Source organism: Aquarana catesbeiana, linkage group LG05 (assembly GCF_042186555.1).
Source record: "Aquarana catesbeiana isolate 2022-GZ linkage group LG05, ASM4218655v1, whole genome shotgun sequence".
NCBI lineage: Eukaryota > Metazoa > Chordata > Amphibia > Anura > Ranidae > Aquarana > Aquarana catesbeiana.
The window spans coordinates 516431673-516458029 of record NC_133328.1 but is presented as its reverse complement, the minus strand read 5'-3'; the positions used below and the strand labels follow the sequence as shown (position 1 = coordinate 516458029).

General features: G+C 37.8%; 1 protein-coding gene across 9 annotated transcripts in view; it reads left to right on the top strand.

Annotated features, from left to right (window-relative positions):
- Window positions 1–351: 351 nt before the first annotated feature.
- The window catches only part of TOX (thymocyte selection associated high mobility group box), a 392368-nt gene continuing 366362 nt past the window's right edge, over window positions 352–26357 (top strand). For 2 of the 9 annotated variants that reach the window (XM_073631671.1, XM_073631670.1), the window contains exon 1: window positions 352–910. In XM_073631671.1, the coding sequence (XP_073487772.1) occupies window positions 809–910 (102 nt within the window). In that variant the 5' untranslated portion in view covers window positions 352–808. Of the gene's footprint in view, window positions 911–25972; window positions 26116–26357 lie in introns of all 9 variants that reach the window. The other 7 variants (XM_073631674.1, XM_073631672.1, XM_073631677.1 and 4 more) reach the window with 5 other exon arrangements.

Genomic DNA, 26357 nt, shown 5'->3' with positions numbered 1-26357 from the left:
AAAAAACGCACTGGACAGGACTGCATGTGACAATGCCAAAACCTATAAGTGTGTGTTAATTCTGTACAGTATTTGGAACCATTTCCATGAATTGAGTTGTATGACATCACACTGTAGGTGGGGTAGTTTCCATATATTGAAGGTAAGACTATAAGCCCCCTCTCTGTCTCTTGCAGGAACACGAAGCACAAAGTGTATCAGCGGCAGTGATGAGGATCTGGCCGCACGGAGCCCTCTTTGTGAAATCCGAGCTGTATGTAAAACACGCCATTCACAGGACAAAGAGAAAGTTCTCTTCCGCCGGTAGATGGCGCTGCTCAAGTCAACAGATCCAACGTGTCTAATAACTGAAAACACAGTGATATACATACATACACACACTCTCCCTCCTCCCTCCTCCCCCTCCTCGTCCTCCTCCTCCTCTAGTCATTGCACGGGGCAGCCATTCCTAGGGCTGGGGAGAATCACATTCCCTGCCAGGTCCCCTTGTCCCCTGTGAGCAGGAGAACATCAACAGTCGGGCAAGTTAAAGAGATCATCCAGCGGGAGAGGAAAAAAAAAAGAAAAGCGGAGAGAACAGAGCGAGCGGAGCCTAAACTAGTGCGGAGACCCGATTGGCTACTTTGTTGTAGTGTGCGCGGAGCGGAGCCGGGCGGAGGAGCGGAGCCGGGCGGAGGAGCGGAGTTGTCACCCATGTGTGTGCTGCACAGTGTGCTGTAAAGGGGTTTGGTGTGAGCGCTTTCTCCGGCTTTATTTTCTGCTCTTGGACATACTAACGGGCTGGAGTTTCCTTGATGTGTGCAGTGCAATGGATGTGAGGTTTTATCCACCACCAGCACAGGCGGCTGCAGCTTCTGACACCCCCTGTTTGGGACCATCCCCCTGTTTGGACCCCTACTATTGTAATAAGGTGATTTCATGTCTTTTTTTTGTATACATTGCCTTTGCTTTGCCTTCTCTCCTCCCTGCTTCCTTTCCCAGGCATGCACACAAAGCCATGCACTGTATCCTTACTACTATTGCTGCACATTATAACACCCTATAATTGCTTGACCTGCACTTTGCACTTGATGTGCTGGATGATCTGTTTAGCGGGGGAGGCAATGGGGGGCACACAAGCTCTCCCATTAAATTAGGATAACTCCAGATTATAGATCTTTTCCTTCTGCCTAACGAGCTGAATTTCTTTATTGTGACATTTGCTCTGTGATCTCATTGACAGCATCCACTTTACATTTACTGCCTTCAGATAACTACAAGCATTTATTAAACTATTGCTGCTCCTGCTGTTGTCCAGTTAGGGTTTGGTGAGTTTTTATGTGTCACCTACAATGTTATCCTTCTTTTTGTGAGATTGATCTACTTTACTACAGTGACCATGTGACTTGTGATGTTGTCATTATGGGTTTTTTTTTTTTTTTTTTTTTTTGTGCTGGGCTAATGGTCTCCCACTGCAAACATCACAAGGCAAGAAGTGTGTTAAACATCCCTGAGCTTGAGCCAACAGTCATTATTTATTACTATATTATATTCATTGGCCAGGATGGCCGCCTTGGGATTTAACTTGCTCAGAGTTTTTTATTTTTTTGGAAGCCTCTTGTCATTTGATGTCTTGACTGAGACCCTATTGCTCCATCTCTGTAGGGTGGCAGCAGGAAAATCTATGCATGAATTACACTCTGCTGCACTGTGATGAGTTTTGTGTGCATGAATAAAAATAGCTTGTTTAGCACAAAACACTGACACATGACAAGGGCAGCTTTCCAGGCTTACGACTGTGCCAGGGAAAGTGCTGTGTGGGACTTGCACATTAAAAGTTTGGCATTGCTTGTTCGGAGTCGACTTGCTACTGTTCACTTGTTAACAGTCATAATTACTCTGCAATAAAAAAAAAAAAAGTCAATTAGGCAGCCATTGATTTTAACATAATCTGTGATGACCTTGCACGTACAACCTTTTTACATTTATTTTATTATTTTGCAAAGATTGGCGGCAATAAAAAAATATTTGTACATCAATGTCAGCTTAAGTTTTGCAGTAGATACCTTATGTATATGCAGTGATGACCTTCCGTCTTCAAATCTTTCTACAGTCGCTGAACCTGCACAATGTATTTGTAGTAATTGGCATCTAGTGGACTGTGTACCTTCATTTAAGCGTGTTGCTGATACATTAAGCATGGCCTGCGTCCATTACTGCGTACTGTAAAGGTTACAAATCTCTGTAGCAGTACATTTACTACATAGTGCCTACAGCATCTAAATTCTTTCCACTTTCAAAGGATTTGCTGAAATAACCTTCCTAATCAGGTTTCTTTTAATGCAAATGATTGTTGCAGTACACAGAGGCTAGCGGTTTTCATAACACACATTAAATAAAAATGGATCGGAAGACAATGCAGGGTGCATTATGCTACATTTCAGCCTGGCAATGAGAAATATTTCTAATTTGTTTAGAAAATAGGCTTCTGTTATAATTGCTTTCATCACAAATGTACTTAAATGTAACAATATCCCAGTAATGTAATTGAGTTCAGTGACCTTACAGGCTGTAACAAGATATGTCATCAACATTAGAAAAGTCACTAATTACTATACCTCCAGCATAGTACTTCAAGAAGAGCACTTACATCATATCTGTAATTACAATCATTTCTTCCATGTACCAGAAAACTGATTCTATTTTATGTTATAATGTCTCCACTAGATCCCTACTCCATTAATACAGTAGGTTATATGAAGAGGCTTTTGCCCTTGAGTAACAATTCATTTGTAGACATGGATCAAAAAGCACTACACTACATTAAATGCAAAGCATAAACAATTGTGCTACACCAGGAATGGATTTTATTTTGTTGTTTCCATTTTGTCATCAATAATGTGTTTTGTTTGCTGTTTAAGTGTTTTAAGTGTTTTTAATTCTGTTTTTTTTTTGTTTGTTTTGTATACACTTAGTACTGAGTATTATGTTTTAACTTGAAATGTTTGTATTTGTAATTCAATTTGCTGTAATAGAAAATAGTTTTCTAGGTAAAAACAAATGTGCTAACATTCACTGCCAATAGTTTCTAGCTTGTTATACCCCTTTTTTCATGCAAATTGTTTGTGATGACCTCAATCTTGCTGTGCTCTGCATTATTCCTGCTTAGGATTTTAGTAATTATTAAGCACGAGAAAGTCAGATTATTCCAGTTGTGCGGTAAATGGGCTGCTACTGGTTGGTTAGTGGTTCAAATAGCAGGAGATGTGATAGCAACGTGGACAAACTCATTGAGATGCCTATCTTGTAATGCTTGTAGCTTGAGGGATAGCTACCTATGAGATATTTGTCCAGCTATCAAATAGCAGCCACTAATCAATAAACGGCTTCTTTAAATATTACCTTCCGCAGCACCGCGTTCAACAGTACATCTAAAATAGCAATTGACAAAAGCAAGAGACAAATTTAGATAGATTCCAGTGTTATGGTAAAGGATATTTGATCTAGCCAGATTGCTCTTGGGGCTTTACCATATTTAACGAGAGTGATGTGTAAGACTTTGGTGCACTGTATTTGTGCAGTGTTGCTCTGTTTTATGAAACATCTACTCCCATAAAAATGATAGCAGTATAATGATATTTTGACACTTCTAGCAGATGTTAGTCTCTCCGATGAGAGGGAGCCTGACCCCTGCTATCAGTAGGAGAGAAAATAATGGTCTACACCGCTCCCTATGGTGAGCCTCAAAGAAATGTACACTAGATATCGTGGGCTAAGCTCCTTCAGGAGAAAATGAAGTCTACAGCCCCTTCACTTTAGACTCATACAGATATTTTACCTCTCAGGGTAATGAAAGCATGTGGAGATGTGTTTAAAGATTACATTGCCAGAAGAGCTTGCCCCTGTAAGTTGGCATTTACACTTATTGTTGCGCAACATATGCAATTAATATACATTCATTTCTTATAAGTGATCCTGCTTACTGTCCTGGCTGCACTGCATCATGGTTATAGAGATTGTATTACATTCTAAGCTCTGGTTATTAGTTATTCTAAGGCTTCCATCAAAGCTTGCAATGTTTTAGCTATTTTTTCCATATCTTTCCAAAACATGCCATTATGCTGTCAGAGATGACTTGTATTTAAGATATTACCTTTCATAGATGAATGGACTGAATGCACAAGCATAAAATCATCGAACGTTTCTGCTCTTCACTTTCACTACATTAATGGCTATGTGTGGTTACAAAGAGTCATTCTATTCCATCACCCACAAATTACTGTTTTTTTTAATCTGTTCATGGAATTTTCAATTTAATAAACTGCTATTGATTCGGCGGTATGTGGACTTGGGAAATTAGGTGTCACAAGTTTTCTTTTCCTAAAGTTGATTGAATTTGATTTGTTGTTTGAAAGAATCGAAATACTGAGGGTTGAGCGAAACAGATAATATTTAATCTGTAGGTTCTTAAATATTTTCCAAATTTGCACTGGTGTGTACAGTGGCTGGACATTGTAGGGGGATTGTGGTGAAATATCAGGAGATTCAGTGTGCAGAGCTAAAACAAACTATAGGAAAAAGCATATTCCAGTCTACAGAGGCGATTAAACATTTCTGTGATGTAGTTAAATTTTGAAATGATGACATTGTAGAAGATCCACATGATTTACAAAGATTGAATCACTCCAGGAGAATCAATAATGAAGTTGTGCAACTGAAAATCGCTTGTGTAGCCTTAGGCCAGCAATAGACAGGCAAATCTGATAAGCGCTTACTGTACCTTACAAAATGATTTCAACCCACAAAGACAGTTCTGCTGCTCTAATTTCCATCACATATAACATTTAAAGATATCATTCATATAACAACTTATGTGCATATATGTAACCTTCTTTTTATGCCCCTTATGCAAATGATTGAGGCTAAACTGGGCTCACAGAAAGGGTGGTTCTAGCACCATAGAGTACACACATTTTTATATTTACTAGATCACATTTAGGATCATCAAGATTAAGATAATAGTCTGGATAATTTGTCTGGCAGGGAATCCATGTATATTAAGATAAATGCCAGTATAAAAATGAAAGCAATTTTGTAGTTAGGCCAGTGAATGCAAGTTTTCTCATAATGATTCAAACATACCTTGAACTGATTATCAGCTGCCAGTCTTTTTTCAACATTGTTGCAGGAGACAATGAGGATGTGTGAACACTGAAAGTGATTATTATTACTGGCAGACATTTTTCAATGTATTGAGGGTCTTCTGTGTTCCCATGGAAAAGGGAACAATTCTTACACCACTTGTTGCTTGGACAAAAGTTGCCTGGTAATTTGGAAGAAGAGTTCCATGATCACTTAGAGCAGGGGTAGGCAACCTCAGCCCTCAAGCTGTTTTGAAACTACAAGTGCCATTAGACATTACAAGACCCTGACAATAACAGGCATGAGGCAGAGGCATGATAGGATTTGTAGTTTCACCACAGCTGGATTGCCGAGGTTGCCTACCCCTGACTTAGAGTGTACATCTCTCCATATCCCATCATTTTCAAAGAGAGAATGGTCCATCTAGAGCAGCCTGACACATATTCCCAACCTCTAGAGTGCTGGGGCTTTTAACTGTTTATCATGGAATTCACCCAATGGACAGCTTCACTGCACAATTGCAACAGATTTAATATTTTGGTGATATGAAAAATTTAAACAAGTTCTGCTATTAGAGTAAGTGAAAAAAAGTCCCGCTGCTCACATGTGAGTCGGCATTAGCTGTGATCCAAATGTAAATTCCATGGAGTGGGGTGCACGCTCTGCCACTGCAACAGTCACATGTGAACGAGAAAATAGGATAGGCTGCACTCCCACACAATTGTGTTGATTCAATCACTTTATTGAAATATTATAAAAGCACTAGATGGGTACAGGCAGGGGAACAGGAACCCATCTAGAGCTAAAGTGATTGAATCAATACAATTATGTGGGTGTGCAGCCTATCTGATTTTCTCGAAGTTCTGATATTAGATGCCTCCAAGGCATACCCCTAAATGACCCAAATTTTCTTGTTGAGTCCTCAGATTAGATAAGGATCAGGTTGATTATAGCCAGCCTGAGAACGATTTTAACCCCTTCCCGCCGACCGTACGCAGATATGCGTACTCGGCTTTCCGGGGTTATACCGGGATGATGCCCGCAGTTGTAGGCATCATCCCGGTACCATTGTTTACAGCGGGCGATCGGCTACCCGTCCATGTATAACAACCGATGTGGCTAAAAGCCGCTTGGTTGTTATACCGGAGGAGCGGGAGGGGACATCCCCCCCCTCCCGCCGCCTCCCGCCGCCTCCCGCCGCCTCCCGCCGCTGTTACCTGGCCTCCCGTGCGATCGGGAGGCCCGGTGTCCAATCGGGAATCTTCGGCGGCTGGGGGCGGGCTGGAATGAAGCTGTGAGCGGCTTCGTTCCAGCCTTCTTGTAAACGCGGAAGCGACGTCATGACGTCACTTCCCGTTTACTCGGCTGCCAATGGCGCCGAATTTAAAAAAGTACACAGTATTCAGAATTGCCGTTTTCGGCGATCTGAATACTTTGAAGTGTAAAGGAGGGATGGGGGGTCTTTTAGACCCCCCATCCCTCCATAAAGAGTACCTGTCACCACCTATTACTGTCACAAGGGATGTTTACATTCCTTGTGATAGCAATAAAAGTAAAAAAGAAAAAAATTTTTTTAAACACAATTTATAAAGTAAAAAAAAAAATAAATAAATAAAAAAAAAAAAAATTTAAAGTATGCGCAGCGAAGAAAACGCATACGGAAGTCGCGCCCGCATATGTAAACGGTGTTCAAACCACACGTGAGGTATCGCCGCGATCGTCAGAGTGAGAGCAATAATTCTAGCCCTAGACCTCCTCTGTAGCTCAAACCTGGTAACCGTAAAAATTTTTTAAAGCGTCGCCTATGGAAATTCATAGGTACCGTAGTTTGTCGCCATTCCACGAGTGCGTGCAATTATAAAGGGTGACATGTTTGGTATCTATTTACTCGGCGTAACATCATCTTTCACATTATACAAAAAAATTGGGGTAACTTTACTGTTTGGATTTTTTAAAATTCATGAAAGTGTCCGTTTTCCAAAAATTTGCGTTTAAAACACCGCTGCACAAATACCGTGTGATAAAAAATATTGCAACAATCGCCATTTTATTCTCTAGATTCTCTGCTAAAAAAAATATATATAATGTTTGGGAACTCTAAGTAATTTTCTAGCAAAAAATACGGATTTTAACTTGTAAACACCAAATTTCAAAAATAGGCTTAGTCATGAAAGGGTTAAAAACAAAAATAAGGTACATGCAAGGAAAGAAATCTGACCCAGTTTTTACAAAAATGCAAATGCATAGCTTATTGTACAGATATAGGTAAGAAGTTGAGGTTCAGCACAGGTGCAATTTTCAGCTTTTTTTAATATGCTTCTTTGCTGAATGTGAAACAGGTGCACTTCATTACCTTCTAAATGATGGTTTGTTGAACAGAAAAAAGTTAAAGAGGCTACTGTAGCTGCTTACCTGTGCCTGCATTTGTAATATATTGATTGATAGAAAGTCTAATGATTCACATTAGATTGCCAACTGCTGGCAGTTCAAGCCCTGCTTGCAACAGAGATTTCTAGCCCTTCATAGGACCATGCTACAGTTGTCTTGGAAATACATGAATTAGGTAGTGGGGAATCAAATGCATGATCCATTAGAATGGAGGTAGCTGGAATTTTAAACTGCACTGCAAGGACTGCTAGATCTGAGCTGGAGGTTAAAGCATAGAACATCAAGATGGCATAACCAAATATGTTAAATTGATATGATAATTTTTGTCTTGTCTATAGTTGTTTCAAGGGTCAACCTAATCCAAATGGAATGATTCTGTTATGACTGGACTAGAGCAGGGTTTCACCTTCTTCCAGAGTGTGGTAGCTGAGATATATGACCACTTCCCTGCACCTTACACCTAGTGGCCTGAAACCCTTGGTGTGCTTCTAGCATTCCCATCTCTTTTCTCCTTCTTGCACTATTGAAGCCTTCATAGTATTTTTTATCAACTAGAAAATATTTTCTTTCCTGCTTGTTACATCTGATGAACCATTTATATGCATAGAAGGTATGACTAATAATAAGGAAATTCCTTATAGTTTCCATCTTGCACCAGGACCCAGATGAGTTTTCCTACTGACACAACTCTCCTGGTTGGGCAATGTGTCTGGGACTGCTTTTATTAGAGAATATATGCTTCTGGATTCCCCATAGTTAAATATAAGAGCAAAACGACATGCTGCTAGTCAACATAACATTAAGCAATGCCTATCATAAGCACCTAATTACATAGATCAAACCTATTACCAGTTCATTCAAAGGTAAAATAATCTACCAAAGGTGTGCTTTTCTTGTAAGCGCACTGGGCGGTTTTGAATAGTGCTCCCTGGGTAATAGGACAGCACAAGGCAATATCTCTCTTCAATAGAACTTGATTTTTCCATTAAGGATGTCCAAAATCAAGTCCAGTTTTATGTTTTAGGTTGCATATTTTCTGCTTTCATCAATGCATAATGGGATATAACAGTCTGCTACTGCTACACTTATTCAGACACATTTGTTTGATAAGTGAACTGGGCATGTTGTATGAACCATGGCACAAGATATTCGTAGAGCAACAATGCTGAAGAAAAAGTTGAATGGCTACACTGAAAGTCCCATCAGTTTCATATTATTTTCAATGCTCACAATACATGCTGAGTTTGTTTATTTTGCATACTAATAATCATCTACCTAAAAAAGCTATATTTTCGCTACCTAAAATATTTCCTTAAACTGACTTGCTTTCAGTAAGAATGTCTGCTTTGTAAACTGAAGAGCATAGGAAATACTTGGTTTGACAGTAAAATGCAAAGGTTCTACCTACTGATCTGGGGACTACTAGTAAGGTTCACTTTAGATCTGGGCCCCCCTCACTCTGTAGAAATCTCTGCCTAAGAGTATGAAATAGTAATGTGCATGTAAGGAAAGAAATAGATTATATATTTATCTCACACCCCAGCATTTAGGTGAGGGTGACACCATGCTGCTTCCGGTGAGATCCTGGGGAATGCAGGGTAGTCCAGATCTCATAAGAAGATGCTCTTGCACTGTACTGGAATGTTCTAATTTCCCAAAAAGCTCAGAGGAAGGGTCATGATGTAAAGCCTTGCAAGATGGAAGAAAGGGAGAAAGTAAGTATATAGTCTACCTTTTTCTTTACAGGTACTTTTTTACATTTTAAAGTACTTTTAGGGAGCAATTTGCACAGTAGGAGGGAGCCCAGATCTAAGGACGCAAACTCTACGTTTTACTACTAGGCCTGCTTCAAGGTAGGCTTCATTAGAGTGTTCATGTTTACTAGTAGTTCAAAGAGCAGTAGGCTGGACAGTTGCATGGGCTCAGCATTACAGCAGGCTCTAAAAAGTATTGTCATCTTCCCTATATTATGCATATAATATTGCAGGGGATGGGTGAATCTCATTATGTTACAAGTTAAACAATTTTAGCAACTACATCTCTTTATTTTTCTGTGCTACTTGAAACTTTACCTAACAGACAACTATTATCTAATAAAAAAGCATGTTTGCATTAAAAGATACGTTTTTTTATTAACTAGACCTGTATGGAAGATAATAAATATTTTACCATCCTAAAAAAACAGGATATTAGGATCATCATTTCCCTACAAACATTGAACACGCTCCCGTTTTTTTTTTGGGGGGGGGTAATGACCATAAACGTTAGCCAAATTTACAATCGGATTATAAGAGAGGCTTTTTCAAGTCAGTGAAACTCAGGTATTAATTTGTATTTATGCTATTAGATCCTGAAGACAGAAATGTCATAAGGCAAATGATATTTTTTAATGGGCCAATCTCCTTAAGGGTCAGAAGGAATCTGGGCCCATTACAGGACAGAATTTCTACTCTTAGCCTAGGTTCACACTACTGCGATGCGATCTACCGAGAATTTGATCCGTTTTTTTTTTGTCCTGTGTGAGGTGCGAATTTGTCTTGTGTTTTGGGGTGGACAGGTGCGCATTTACAGCGAATTTACCACAATTTTACCACAAATTTACAGAGATTTTACCGCGAATTTCAGGAGGCAGACAGTGGACAGTTCGCAGAGATGTGAACTGTTTACTGCAAGTTCAGTTGAAGCCTATGAAGATAAAATTCACACTGTACTATAAGAATTTGCATCGCACTTGTAGTCAACATGCACGGGACACTTTTTTTTTCTCGCACCAAATTCGCAACGCATATATGTGAACCAAAGCCATGGAATACTATGCTTTTTGCATGACCTGCAAATTTGTGTGTTCCTAAACGCATCAAACCTGCTGTAAATTCGTTTCAGTGTGAACCCAGGCTAAAACAGAATTGTAAAATGTATGATAAATTAGAGTAAGCATCATTAGGGATCTTGTAATAGGCACATTTTTGCAGAAAGATTTGTAGTGATTTATTATCTCATTTCATGGACTGTGTACCACTTGAATGGCTATCACTGATGTGCTATTACTGTAGCAATTGTAAGCCCAATTTACACAATCGAAATCAATGTCCAGAGAAATTACATAGAGACTCTTCCACATTTGGCTGTGAAAACAGAAAATTAAAGTGGGTTCATTGCTGTAAATGACTATAGTTTGAAAAAGAAAGAAATTAAGAAAGAAAGAAAGAAAGGAAAACAAGAAAAATGCAAGACCTTTAAAAAAGTCTACTGACATCAAAACATGTAACTATAGCGAGCAGATCATGCAGCTGCAATGGGGGCTAACAGTACAGAGGGTAAGAACTGGATGCAAGCAATATTACTATTATTTATTACAGGTACTTGTGTAGCACTGTCAATTTAGGCAGCACTTTACATATATAATGAACTTTCACATCAGTCTCTGCCCTCAAGGAACTAACAATCTAAGGTCCCTAACTGTGCTGCCCCAATATTAGAGAATAATAATTCTGTATAAAAAGAATACACATATAACTTGTGAAAGCACTTAGTTAATGTTATTGCAATGCTATAGAGCAGTGATGGCGAACCTTGGCACCCCAGCCAGCATGGACAAGCAAACGCACAACATAAACATATATTTGTGTGTATATATATATATATGTATATATATATATATATTCTCTACCACATATTGCTTGCACACACTGTTCATCATTATATCATTGACATATGCTAACTGATCTGATGAAAGGGACACCTCATAATCTCGGAAACATGTTGGCTGTTTGTTTTACATTTTGGACTGTCAGTTTGGGTGTGGCATTTTACTCTTTGTCTCTACAGTCTACAGTTGGAATTATCAGTCAAACATGGGGTGATTTTACCAGAGTACTGAATTCCAACATGAAAATACATTCCAGTAATATTTGTGTATGCAAACAGTTTGTCAAACACCCACTCTGTGCATACATTGCATTTATACATTGAAGGCCCCATTTAGAGTTTGTTTCAAACTTCTTAAAGTGAGTATAAAGTCACATGTAATAATTAAGTTGATTCTCTCAGTTTTAGGTCCCTGTTCAGTACAGTGTGTGTTATTCTTTAAAATTATAATGCTAAATACCTTCTTTGCAGAGCCCTGCTGTCCTGTCATGTGACCTCCTTTTGCTTCCGCTCCTGAGTGAGTACAGTGGGAGGGGCTGAGATTTCCCTCTGATATATGCAAGACAGCAGAGGTCGGTCACATGTCTGCTCAGCAGGGCACTACATAGAAGGTATATAGCATTATAATTTTAGGAAAACGCACACTGTACTGAAAATGGACAGAGAGGCTCAAACCTACCTATCAATGCCCATGAGTGCCACCTATCAATACCCACAAGTGCCACCTATCAATCCCCACCAGTGGTGCCAATCATGGCCACCTAGCAGTGCTGCCTATCTGTGTAACCGATCAGTGCCCATTATTGCCACCCATCAGTGCCCATCACTGCCGCCCACCAGTGCCCATCACTGCCCATCACTGCCGCCTATCGGTGCCAATCAGTGCCGCCTCATCAGCATACATCAATGAAGGAGAAAAATTACCTGTTTGCAAAATTTTATAACAAAATATATATATAAAAATTTTTTTAAATCCGGTCTTTTTAAATTTTTTTAACAAAAAATAAAAACCGCAGAGGTGATCAAATACCACCAAAAGAAAGCTCTATTTGTGGGAAAAAAATGATAAAAATGTAATTTGGGTACAGTGTAGCATGACTGCACAATTGTCATTCAAAGTGCATCAGCGCTGAAAGCTGAAAATTGGTCCGGACAGGAGGGGTTTTAAGTGCCCAGTAAGCAAGTGGTTAGTACAGTGGGGTAAAAAAGTATTTAATCAGCCACTAATTGTGCAAGTTCTCCCACTTAAAAAGATGAGAGAGGCCTGTAATTGTCATCATAGATATACCTCAACTATGAGAGACAAAATGTGGAAACAAATCCAGACAATCACATTGTCTGATTTTTGAAAGAATTTATTTGCATCCAAATGCTCTCTAGCAAACCTCAGACGGGCCCGGACATGTACTGGCTTAAGCAGGGGGACACATCTGGTACTGCAGGATCTGTGTCCCTGGTGGCGTAGTGTGTTACTGATGGTAGCCTTTGTTACATTGGTCCCAGCTCTCTGCAGGTCATTCACTAGGTCCCCCGTGTGGTTCTGGGATTTTTGCTCACCATTCTTGTGATCATTTTGACCCCACAGGGTGAGATCTTGCGTGGAGCCCCAGGTCGAGGGAGATTATCAGTGGTCTCGTATGTCTTCCATTTTCTAATTATTGCTCCCACAGTTGATTTCTTCACACCAAGCTGCTTGCCTATTGCAGATTCAGTCTTCCCAGCCTGGTGCAGTTCTACAATTTTGTTTCTGGTGTCCTTCGACAGCTCTTTGGTCTTCACCATAGTGGAGTTTGGAGTGTGACTGTTTGAGGTTGTGGACAGGTGTCTTTTATACTGATAACAAATTCAAACAGTTGCCAATAATACAGGTAATGAGTGGAGGACAGAGGAGCCTCTTAAAGAAGAAGATACAGGTCTGTGAGAGCCAGAAATCTTACTTGTTTGTAGGTGACCAAATACTTATTTTCCACCATAATTTGCAAATATATTTTTTCAAAAATCAGACAATGTGATTGTGTGGATTTGTTTCCACATGTTGTCTCTCATAGTTGAGGTATACCTATGATGACAATTACAGGCCTCTCTTATCTTTTTAAGTGGGAGAACTTGCACAATTGGTGGCTGACTAAATACTTTTTTGCCCCACTGTAACCTGACCACACTATCAGAGATCAGCAGCCATGATAGTCAGTTTACAGAGGGGAAGACAGGAACAGGCAGGATCAGCAAAGTATTGTAGAACATAGAAAGGGACAATTGACATGACAGGAGCACTGTGCTATATCCTGTGCCTTAAAGGGACAGGAGCATGTTTTTTTTTTTTGGGGGGGGGTGCAACCACTTATATTTTTCTGTTTTTGTTGCTATATATGGCAAAGTAGAACTGTGGCAAAACTATAGTACAAAAAATATGTGTAGTATTTATTTACTAGATCTGAACTTACAGTTTTTTCTTAGCCCCACTGCAAAGTCCCACAAATACATTGTTGATCCTGCCAGTGAAGTCCTCCTTACACGGTTTCCTCTGATGGGGCTGCAACAATTCTTCACTGCTTCTGAATTCAGAGCAGCATTGCCACCCTTATGCTTGCAGGCAATTTGACTACCAGCATTGGTAGCCCTCCTGCTCACTAAGGTGATATCAGTGCACACAGTGATGCATTTACCTACAAGAAAAGTGAATTTGAAATGGATAACTAATGTAATTTTATTGAAGAGTACACTTTGTACTCTCTTTTCAGCCTCTTCTCAGTACTTTCTGTTCAGCCTAGTTTGCAGATGTTTCAATGCAGTTGGGAACATGCATATTTAGAAAGTCAGGCCTGCAGTCTAAAAAACATGCCAATTGTGCTTTAGTGCGGGTGAGTGGAAAAACTACAATATCTAAGCCCAAACAATTTTAACTCTCCTACACAGAACATAACAACAATGATAAACAAAGTACTCAACAAAAAATTAAACTGGTTAATTTTAGCAGCACACTTTTTTGTAAGATGTCATTAAACATCTGCTTTGAATTTTAAGAATGTAAAGAGCTTGAAAAAGTTAGATGCCTTCTATATTTTTTAAGTATGTGGGATATCTGGCTCATGGAATTAGTCCAGTCCTACAAAAAAAGCATTTTATTTGAACTAATATGTATGCTATAAATGGTAAGAGACTGGAATGTAGCCAAATATCATATCTAAAAAAACCAACATATATACATTAGTTTTATCGCTGAAAATTAAATCAGGCTTGATATGTTTGAATAGTTTCTTCTTGACAGATAGTAACAACAGCTTTTCACAAGAACTCAGAATAGCCCTAGGGTAGCTTTTTAGACTGAAGGCATTTTGTCAGAAAGCTTAGAACATGTATTCATTGAGAAGGAAGAGAAATATAGTTTACTTACTATAGCTGATTTCTAGTTGATTCCTTGGCTGTGTTTCTCATTTTGAATTGTACCATAATATAAGATTGACCTTGTCTAATTTATAGTACTTTGAAAGGTCCTGGTTTTTCGGCCCTTTTGACATTTGGTGTGGAAAGTAGAAGGAAATTACACAAAAGTTTATAAATGATCATAAACCATTTTGGATTATTAAAATGAATCTGACCTGTCCTATGTTTTTCTTAGGCAACAACAGTGATAAATTGTAGGCAGCCTTTGGTGCCTGCATGTATCTGCATTTGTCTTCATATGAGTCCTTGTGACCCTGTGGAGCTCTGTGGATCTTAGGCTCAGATTAAATAAAGATTATGTCCCCCCCTTCACTTAACCACCCTCTCTGCTATTCAGCTTTTAAATGCCACAAATTCACAGGGCAGTAGATGCAGTGACATTTTACAAATAGATGCTGGGAGAGGATGGATTTAAATGTAGACCTGGGAAGGAGTCAAGGACCAATGTACAGCTTGGACGTAGGATCCTATGGGTTTCCAAGGGGAACTAACAATATTATGGTTTAAGGGTCAGTATGTGAGGGTTGAACTACCCACTGCTTTCAGTATCTCTGAGAGATTTCCTTGTTATGATTTGAGTCCTCATGCTCTAGCCCTCACAAAAGCATATTGATGATGTCTTTATTGCAGCTTAAATTTTTGGAAAAGCATTACACCATCTTAAGCGCTGCACCTATTTTAAGGGGTACTTTTATTAGATACCAACAAACCTGTATTTTTATGAAGGACTCCATTTGGTTATTAGGAAATTCAATACAATAGAAATATTGACCCTTAAAGTGGACCTTTCACCCCAACTGGAATGTTTGTTTGTGAAATGTAACCCTTCTCTCATAAATTAAAATGACTAAACCTAAATTCAGCCTACTCTTTTGGAAAAAAACATACCTTTCCTAAATTTCTATCCACCAGCTCATCTATTTAGGCGTAGGTGACATAGCCAGTGCCTTTCATCTGTCTTCTGGGAAGGCAATTTCACCAGAGACCCCAGACTGCTCTCTAGACCATTCTTGCAAAATATCACAAGACTGGTAAAATCTAACACATTTTTGGTGATTTGTTGTTTTTGCCTGTTTTACACCGCACCAGATTTATTAATGTGCATGTGTAAGCTCTGCATGTGTCATTATTGGTTTGGCTTAAAGATTTAGAAAGGAAATGAAGCACAATTCACAAAGTTGCTTTCTTCTTGTATGGCCGTTATTTAGCCCACTTTATACATAGTGATATTTTACCAATTTTGTGCAATTATAACATTGCCAGTGTTACTTTATCATAAAATCCTTGTAAAAGTGACAGATTATCACTCATATAAATAACAATAGCTCCATTCTGGCACTAGCTGTGGTTTTCAATATGTGTTTATTGATGAATGCAGGAATAGGGGCTATTGAAACCCAGGCCCCATACTAGCTTTGAGGCAATAAGCATTGAGAGTGATGCGCCTGTAAAGATCTACGAAGCGTACATAGAGTTAGTATGCAGGCATGGAGCTAGCGAACATTTTAAGGTACCAATATTAGGCAATGTGATTTTAGTGATATTATTTATAATTTAATTTGAAAAAAGCAAACAAACATGACAGTTTTCATTTTCTAACCTACTTCTAAAAAACATGGACTTTGATTGGTTGCACTGGACAACAACTTTACTTTCCTGCTCTAATTTCTATAAAATAGTCTCAGGTGTTTTTTTCTTTCCTGGAGTTTGCATAATTGATTTCCATGGTTGACTTTACTGTCACAAAAAATGTCAGAAAGTGGTATGATTTACTAAAGACAAATGGGCTGTTCACTTAGCAAAGTGATTCTTTACTTTGCAAGGAAATGTTCCCTTTAGCTTAGTGAATAAGGTGAAGATCTGCTAACTTCCTTCACCCAAGCACATGTAAGCAAAATAGTTTCTTCTATATGACTGGGTATTCAACGTATAGTGATTTTTTACCACATTCAGTAAGTTGAAACCCCCTTGCAAATTGAAAATTCACTTTGCAAACTGGAATGCTGTACTCCTTTAGTAAATCAACCCCAGTATTTATTGCCATTGTACTAAATTGCGTGCACTGAAGCTTGTTGAAAAACAGATAAGTGATGCACAAAGCAGGTAGAACCAGTTGTGTATGCAGATACTCCTGATTTTGTGTATGACCCTTATGGCTTTTCACAACTTGTCCAACTCTGCTTATTTCCCAAGTGTTTACATGCTGAATAATTAGTAATATTTCATTTTTAAGCATATTTACATATGATATTTGAAAACTGCCATGTAAATCATATTATCCATGTTTATAGCAACATAAAATACTTTCATTCCATTCAGCCATGACTGGCTGATTTAATATATCTTGTACGTGGTTTGAGTTAAGCTGTTTAAATCAATATTGCATTATGTCAGATGGGTTCATAAAAGTCTGTTTTAATGGCCTCAGCTGTTCTTCAATATGATTTTTGTTTAATGTACAGTATTATAATTTCTAGTCATTGAGCTTCCAAGGACTCTTTTTGATCCAATGTTTGATTTGCTTCCCTTGCCCACAACATTAAGAGTTTCTCTTTTCCAAACCGTTAGTGATCTTGGCGAGTTTAAGTATTATGACGGAGAGAGCAAAATACTTTTTTGCAGAGAAAGCTCCATTTATGATATATCAAAACAAGCTAATTATCAGTATGTATGCCACATCAAGCTAAAGGAATCTGTCAAAATCCTTCAGCTTTTGGATCAGTGAAATTGCAGACTGTCTTGCTAACTAGTTATCGGTAGGGACATTTAAAAAGCACAGCATGATTGTGTTTATGCAACTAAGCTTCTGAAACTTTTATTTGCATCTGAGAACCTTGGCTGGGATCCTAAAAAGGGCTTTAGAAGGAGAGTCTGCTGTGGTTTCTTATTGATATTTTAAGTATTTGATCAAGGATATCATAGTAACAACTGGTTGTGCTCAGTCATATCTGTGTATGTGTCAGTACTGTGAACTTTTTTTTAAATTATATAAAAAAGATATAATTTTTGAACAAGCATATCCAATATATAATTGCTTAGAAAACTGGAGGGAAGAAAAAAACAAATGTTTCCATTTTATTCTTCTTTTTGTTTCAGTTGTTGATTTAGGGGATTACAGCCTAATGCATTATTTAAACCTTGGTCTGGTTTCACCCCTCAGAAAACCTTGAATGCAAAATGATGACATTCTTTACACAAAAAAAGAATATATTTCACCATTTGACAGATGCAGTCATGACCATTATTAATAAAAACCTCTTCACAGTGGAGGCTTAATATCAAAGCTAATGATTTATTTTATGTTAATGACTTTCTGCTAGAGCATAAAAGACTATTCATAATGGACTTTTCAGTACTCTGTTCAGTTACTAAGGCTAATGGGGTAATCTTTTCTTTGCCAGATTTGAGCTTTTGAAGTAAATCATGCTGTTACTTTTATAAGCTTAATTCTTGAAATTTATTGCAAAAATCTAATTTTAAAGAGCTGGTTGTAGAATTAATTATGAAAGAACCAAAAAAAAAGAAAGAAAATGCGACTGCATATTAAATAAGCAGCATTAAAAGTATGAAAAATTCAGATTACAATTAGAAAAACATACAATTCTTTATCAGAATGTTCAGATCTCCTGGGATTTTTCTACTCTGCAGCATTCTAATTTGGTTGCATTTTTTATCACTAGACTAGTTAAATCTAGAATTAAAGTTAATTACAAACAACACAATACAGCAACAATAAATAATTTGCCTAGTAAAGTTCACATCATGTGCTAATCATGACTCCTGGTTAATAAATGTCTTCTATCTCTCTCCCCTGATGCCCATAAAGGTCTGTTATATACATGGCATCAGTTCAGGTACAGCTGCTGCATGTTAATAATGCATTACAGTCCTGCTAATAAACACAACAAAGGTTATCACCTTAAAAAGAATGCACCGCCTACTTTCATTTCTCTAGGTTTGCTACATTATTCACATGTTGTGCTCTCAGTAGCTGTGTGAACTATTAGTGGCTGATGAAGACAATTATTACCAATTTCATGCAAGCTTGGCCTTGTAAACACAATTATATTTAACCTTTGCAAGAAATAAGCAATTCATTGGTTATGACTGGTTTATTTAGGAAGCTAAATATACATCTTATTGTACAGTACTCATACCTTTATTCACAGTTATTAGTGTTAGTAGGGTCAAATATAGTTGCAAGTTAATGGGCCAGATATTAATAATAAAGATCAATACATTAACAGAGTTCTTGGGGTTGCCACACTCCCCCATGAGGATTTAATATATCCCATATTTTCATGCATTGGTTGAAAGGCATCTGTAGGCTAAACAAAAACATTTCTATATTCTACTTTTTTTCTAAAGCTTAGAGGGCTACTAATATGCAAATTGAATCCATTATAGTGTCTGCACTGCTTTAGGATCATTTGACATGAGTGGGGAACTTGCTGTAACTCTTTTACTACTGATAACTAGTGACATGATGAACAGAGGAGGAAACTTCTAGTGTTTTAAATTCTTCCACCTATGTATGGCGTTTTAGGCAAAGGCATCCCAAAACAGTATTTATTTATAGAAGAACATAGATGTGATATTACTTGTAGCCACCACATTTCTAAGTGGATCCTCAAGTTTAATGTAAATATCCAATCCAAGAATGATTTAGCTGCAACTTCCATAAAGCATGTAGACTTGGACAGTAGGTTCAGCTGTTGCTCTAACAAACATTATAATGAGGTTAATGCCTGATCTAAGAGATTTTGTAAAATTAAACATCTCAGAACCTCTTGACCTTGAAGAACTTGGCAATGGATTACTAGGATAGGAACTTTGTTGCATGGTCTGATGAATCCTAATTTTTCATGTGGGATGCGGATGATAGGGTCAGTATACACAGCAGGAATATTTTGGGATGAGACATATGAGGCCTTTACAGTCTGGAAGCCAAGTGTGCAGGTTTATATACTGAGAAGATGTCCCCAGCGAGAACAGTAGCCATCATCCTAGAAAGTCCTTTTCAGGTATTTGGTTTTTATCTAGAGATTGACCAACCAGGATATGTCTGTAGAGTTCCCAAAGACATGCATCTACGGATAATCTAAACACATTATTAGGCTAAGGGATATGATGCCATATGAGTGGTAAAGCATGATTGCACTTTTTGTAAAGTTATCCTGAAAAGTAACCCCTTCCCACCAGCACCCCCTCCCCCCCAATTTAAAGCTGTCTGTAGATGGATTAAAATGCAGCTGGTTCAGCAGGGAATGGCTGAATTTCAATCCATCTATGGCCGATATCAGCTACAGCGTTAATCAGTGTATTCTGACAGTGGAGGAGTCCCCACTGTCAGAATACAGTGACACAACGGAGAGGATTCTACGATTCACCTCAATTGTGTGGATGGGGGAATACGTTCAGTTTTCTTTACTCAGCCCGCTAGTTGATAAAAAAAACTGATATGTGTATGGCCAGCATTACTCTTACCTGTGTACCCTCCATACATGTGCTTTGTGACTTAATGCAAATACATAGACATCACTTCAGAAGTCTCCTAATTGTGCTGTATTTATTACACAAAGTCTACTGATTGGGCCATATTTCTGCTGCATGTGCATACCACTATCTCCAGTTTTCAACACTAGAAACTGCAAGAGCTTTAAAAAGCTAGGGGCCAGTTCAATACTGAGATATCAGTTTGTGGTATGCAGGCACACCAATAGAATTAATGTTTTTCTTCTTCTGGGCCCTCTAAGGAATCAGATAAAGAATGTCAAATGGCATCTGCTGTCCAGTTTATTAACTAACTTCTAATAGCATAGTGTTTGCCCTGGTTGAAGCAGGGCAACTCCCTTATATTTATTTTATGAAAGGAACCTCATGGGTGGAGTAATGGTCCAATTAAAAAAATGTTTTTACTGATTAGATGGCCCTTATTATCACTCAGAAACTCTGATATTTAAACTGGTTTTAGGAACTGTAAAAACAGAACTGAAGAATTCATGTATAATCTCATCAGAGAATATGCTACACATGAACTTCATTGAACATTGGCCACCAAAGGTAGATGGATGTAGGAAACACAAAGTTTTCTATTTATTGTCCAGAAGTCTACCAGACAAATGTGTATGTATAGTTTTACTATACAAATGTAAATGCATGGTTTGGGGAGATAAGGATTAAATCATGAAATGGAACTGTCTGTGCAAATCCTTACTGCCAGCAGTTATTTTTCTGTCAATAAGAATAGCAATGGATAACATTTATCATCTTCAGAACAATGAGGAATTGTCACACACTCTGTTTTTTCTGTTTTCATACATGGTGAAAAAATGAACAACTAAGATATTTAATACAATTTTAAATGTATTTCTACTAATGGGCTATTGTTCAGCATTACAAAGATATAGACCTATTATGGTCATTTGGTCATAGAATTGCTTTAGTTTAACTTATTTTATATTCAGTAATTTGTAAGACTTTAGAAATGAAAAAAAAAAACAATTCAGGCAAAAAATTAAGTTGTATGAAAAAAAGGTTGTATTTTATATTGCATACACTAATGTACATTGGTATCCTATGATTGCTGCATCACCTTTGGACATTGATGTTTTTGCCTTGAGCATGATGGGAACTAGATCAGATTTGCAAACCAGTTAATAGATTTTTTGTTTGACCATGATAATTATCTATGCCAACAATGCATGTCTCATACATCCACAAATTTTGGATGTTGGACAGTAAGAGATCTTCCTATTCTGACATAAAATGCATGCATCCAGATCACACTATGACCTTTCTCTTTATGTCAGCTGATGTTCTATTGTAGCACAAGTACAATAAAAACTGTGTTTGCTTTTCTGTAGAGAAAAGGGATATTGCAGCATACGAGAAAATCTCTACTTTTTTCATAGCTTGCTTAAACAAGTTGTGTAATCGAGTGGACAAATTAAACATTTTTAATTGAATTTCTGCTTTATACTTTCATGATATCTGTATATGTGCAATACTTATAAATAAGTGATTGTATTTAGCTGAAAAAAATCCAATGCTAATTTGCTTCAGACAAAAAATGTTCCTACAGCCCCTGAGAGGAAAGGCCAGCCTTTTATGTTGTTTAAGTCCTAACATTCTGACTGATGTGAACTAGAATGACATTGGTTTACTGGTCACTAAATGAATGGAAGCACTTTGAATTTGAACCGCTGCCAATTTTGCACAAACAAAGAGGCCTAACCAAAGAAAGAAAGACTTTACTTAAATAAGAGGCACAATCGTAGCATTACCAGAATGCTACTCTGAAGGCAAGCGCAATGTAAAAAAAAAAAAACAGAATCTTTTTAAAATTTAGAAATGCAAATGTAAAATCTACTATGATTTCTGTCTTACGCTGTGCCAGTTTCTGTAAAAGACACTGGGCATACTAAGCCTGCATAAATGTATTCACATAGAATTTATGGTGTACCTTTTTTCTTAGGGGTGCCACACTGTACTTTAAAGGTCTTAGCACAACACTAGAGTTGTCCACGACTGGAGTTCCCTGGTCTGTCTTTATCAAAGTGGGAAATTGTAGTTTAATCAGTTATGGCACTTTCAGTGTATAACACTCATTAGCAAAGCAATTTGTCATGACTGTTATTAGTCAGAAATTGTATCTTTCTCCATGTCTCAATGCTCAGTTACTGTTTAGGAAATTTTCTCCATATAGTAAATTATAACGTTTTTTTTTTCCATCCAAATTATAGTCTGTTACTAATGACTTAAAACCCACAAAAGGATTTAACAAGCACTGCACATTTATTTCTGCAATGCAAGGCTTTTTATGAATGTGTAGTCAGATAACAGCATAATATAGTCTTGCTAATTAATTCTGTTTTCTGCAAAGCCAATCTTTCATGTTCACCTATGAAGGATTAACTTGGCTAATTGATATTATATGACAATAATAAAATATGCAACCTTTCTATCTGTAGGTTTTATGTTTTGTTTAGACATGGTTTAAAAAGAATTATATTTAAAGAATGAACTTGGCAAAGTAACAGGTTTGCTTGAGAGAAGGCACTATAAGGACCCTATGCTCACTTCCCTGGTATCCCCAATCACATTGATCTAATAATAAGCCGCAGTATGGGGGAGCAAGTGATATCCCCCCTTCTTCCCACAGTCCAGTGTTCACCGCCTGAGCTGCCAAGCACTGAGCCTGAACAATATTACATGGCAAATGGGGAACATGCACAGCCCTCAGCAAGCATCAACTTTATGATAAGCAGAACGACATCAGCACATGTGAAAGGTAAACATAGCTTGTGATACTTGCTGTCAAGCAACCTGTTACTATGCCTAGTACAACAGTCAAACCTTTTCCCAGAATCTAAAGAAAAATAATTCCTGGACTTAAAGGGGTTGTAAACCTTCGTTTTTTTCACCCTAATGCATCCTATGCATTAGGGTGAAAAAACACCTGTCAGTGACCGGCCCCCCAGCCCCCTGTTTTACTTACCTGAACCCCGCTGCTGTCAATCAAATCCAATGACACGACCGCCGGGGGGCAGGGCCGAGTCCTGCATTCGGCCTCTATGGACGCTGAATGCTGGACTCGGGAGCGAGCCCGCAAGGTAACCCCCTCGGGGAAGTGCTTCTCCAAGGGGGTTATCAGATGTGGGGAGGAGCTGCGAGAGCCACCGGGGGGACCCCAGAAGAGGATGTTCGGGGCCACTCTGTGCAAAAAGAGCTGCACAGTGGAGGTAAGTACAGGCATACCCCACTTTTAAGTACACAATGGGGTTTATTTACTAAAGCTGGAAAGTGCAAAATCAGGCTCACTTCTGCATATAAACCAATGAGCTTCCAGGTTTTATTACCAAAGCTTAATTGAACAAGCCAAGGTTAGAAGCTCATTGGTTTCTATGCAGAAGTGAGCCTGATTTTGCGCTTTCGAGCTTTAGTAAATAAACCCCATTTTGTGTACTTAAAAGTGGGGTATGCCTGTATGATATGTTTGTTATTTTATTTTTGTTTTTAATTACCTTTACAATCACTTTAATTGCAAGGATCTGTAGTAGTATGATTAGTAGTGGAGGTTCTTGGGAGGATGCTTGGTGCAAGGACAATCTATTAGGTGCCTAAGGTACATATGTGAGATCACTCTCTGTCTATAGAAATGTCTATGATGAAGTTTAACCAGCTGAGAAAGATGAGTCTTATATGACATGGAAGTGATTCACTGTAGAAGCAAAGATGTAGCTGTGCTATGAGGAGGCTTGGGGAGCTCCTGCTATGTATGTAAGGTTGACATGTTCTGGTGATTTGCCGAACCCATGCAATGACCAGATTTACTGAGTAGAGGGTATGTTCCCTAACTCAGAGGGTAATAAGCTTCTTGAACCATACTCTTCAGAGTTGATTAAAAATGTGTAGTAGGCTTTCAAACAGCACCCTGTCTAGGAAACTTGTAAGACATGCACAGACACCACACACACAGAGGCACACACATGCACACACACACACACACATGTATATAGTATATATGTAGTATGTTCTATATAGCTTTGTGCTGTATTTGCTGGCTTCTTAAATCACAACTGAGGTCAGTGGGGGATATGTTTCATGTGCCAATAACTTGTGGAAAGTTCTTTTGAATGTAATAACTTTACAACTTAGCAATTTTAACTTCCTGTATTTGATAAATATTAATTTCACAAATATTATTTTTTAAATGTATTCCTCTTACAATTATAGCAAGTACTTCATATCTCATAATTTAATTTACCATATAGAAATCAATTATATATGTTACAATTCAAAATATGTATTTCGAATACATCCTAGTGGATTAGATGTACCGCAGTCATGTGACTTTTCCTACTTGTTTGCTGCCGCACTGTGAAATCTGGAGGAGCAAGCAAGAACTCAATGACACATCTAGTTGACGTCACTTCAGGAAGTCTGAAGACTCTTCCCATGGTTGCACAGTGCTGTCTGGCTAGCAGGGAGAAGAAGCTTCTCACAATTATCCCTCCAACATGACAAGGTGATCACATGGGCAGAGAGGAAGGGAGAGGTAGGACACCTCAGACAAGTGCTGGCGCCACCCCTAAAGTTGACAGGCAAAGGAAGAAAGTGAAACTGAATGGGATTCATGTGGAGAATGTGCATTAAAGGTGGCAAAGCAACAGCCAGAGAATCGGCTACAGTTGCTTCGACATAGATAATTAGGATGTGAACAAAGGATCAACCAGGTATTTACTAAGTTAGAGAACTTAAAAGGTTTACAGCTTTAGAAAGATACATATTCTAATTTTAAAGGCAAGCACACTTAAACAATATTTGAATTTAGTGACACTTTCAGAGCCACTATTTCTACCATCTGTACATTTTTCTAAAGTTAAGCTCTGCTTGAATAAAATCACAATACTTTGAACCTCATATTAGGGTTAAGCACCCGCTTTTCCACAATATGACTAAATCTTTTATCCAAACATAAGTTTGTTGTGGTAAAAAAAAATATAACCATTAAAATGAATGACTTAAATAACCAAATAGTTGCTTCCCGTTAGAATTTAAACACATTTTTTGTTTGTTTTCTAAGGTTTCTAAAAGATAAAAGAAACCTCTCCTGCCTTAATTCAGGATCTTGTTTGCCTACATTGCCTAAGTGTTCACCTTTGAGTAAATGGAAGTTATATGGCTTTACATCCTATTGTGGTTTTGTAAACAGAAAAAAATATTTTTATTACAACTTTGTGAAATCACCATCTTTTCTTGTCATGTTAGTCTATTTTAACATTAATATATAATCTCCTGGTTCTCAAAATGAAAATTCAAATTGCTTACAAAATCCAAAATGAAATAATCTTATTTTGCAGATATATCAATTTCTGCACTGAAAGCTTCTGAGATTTTAATCAGGAGACATCTACCTAGTCCCAGCCAGCTTTACATAGAAATAGATCAATAATTTCTTTACAGTTGTAAACATTGTAAAAGAGGTACCAACAGTAAATAAGAGATGGATGCTTCATAGTGTAAGTGAGTTGAAATTATTAGACAATCCTGCATTACTCTTTTCTGATGACAAAGAGATAAGCTTGGATCGATTGTCTACAGCAGCTTTTTTTCAGTAAGGGTTACTAAAGGGTTACTAATGTTAGGGGACAACTCAATTTTTTAGCGTTTGCATTTCTTTGCATCAGACCATTATTTTATTTCATGGTTATTACTAAAAATCATTTTGTTGTATATATCAGGTGGTGTCAAAACATTTAAATTAATGTATCAAATATTGTAGGTACACCATGTTGTTTATTATCATTTGTAAAAATGTTCTACATCTCACTGGCCATATAACACGAGCTGTATCTATAATTTTTAGCTGGGGTTCTACAAGACTTAAAAACCATTTCAAGATTTCCTCCATGATAAAAAGTGAGAGAAAGCCTGGTCTACAGAGAGATGGCCATACCATCCCCACCAGAATGGATATGAAAAGCTATTTAAGAAGATGATTACACAAGGGTATGACTATCAGTAAATAAACTGAAGCTTTAGTGTATGGTCAAATATTCATATGAATTAATATAAAAAGTCAAAAAGTATAATGTCCTCTCTGAAACCACATCTGCTTGCTGTTATCAATATATATCTTTTATCTATTATAATATCTTTGCAATATCACATAAGTAAGTACCTTTCTTTCTGGAAAGGGACATTAAATGTAGAACTGTTCTAAAGACACGAGGGTTGATTTACTAAAACTG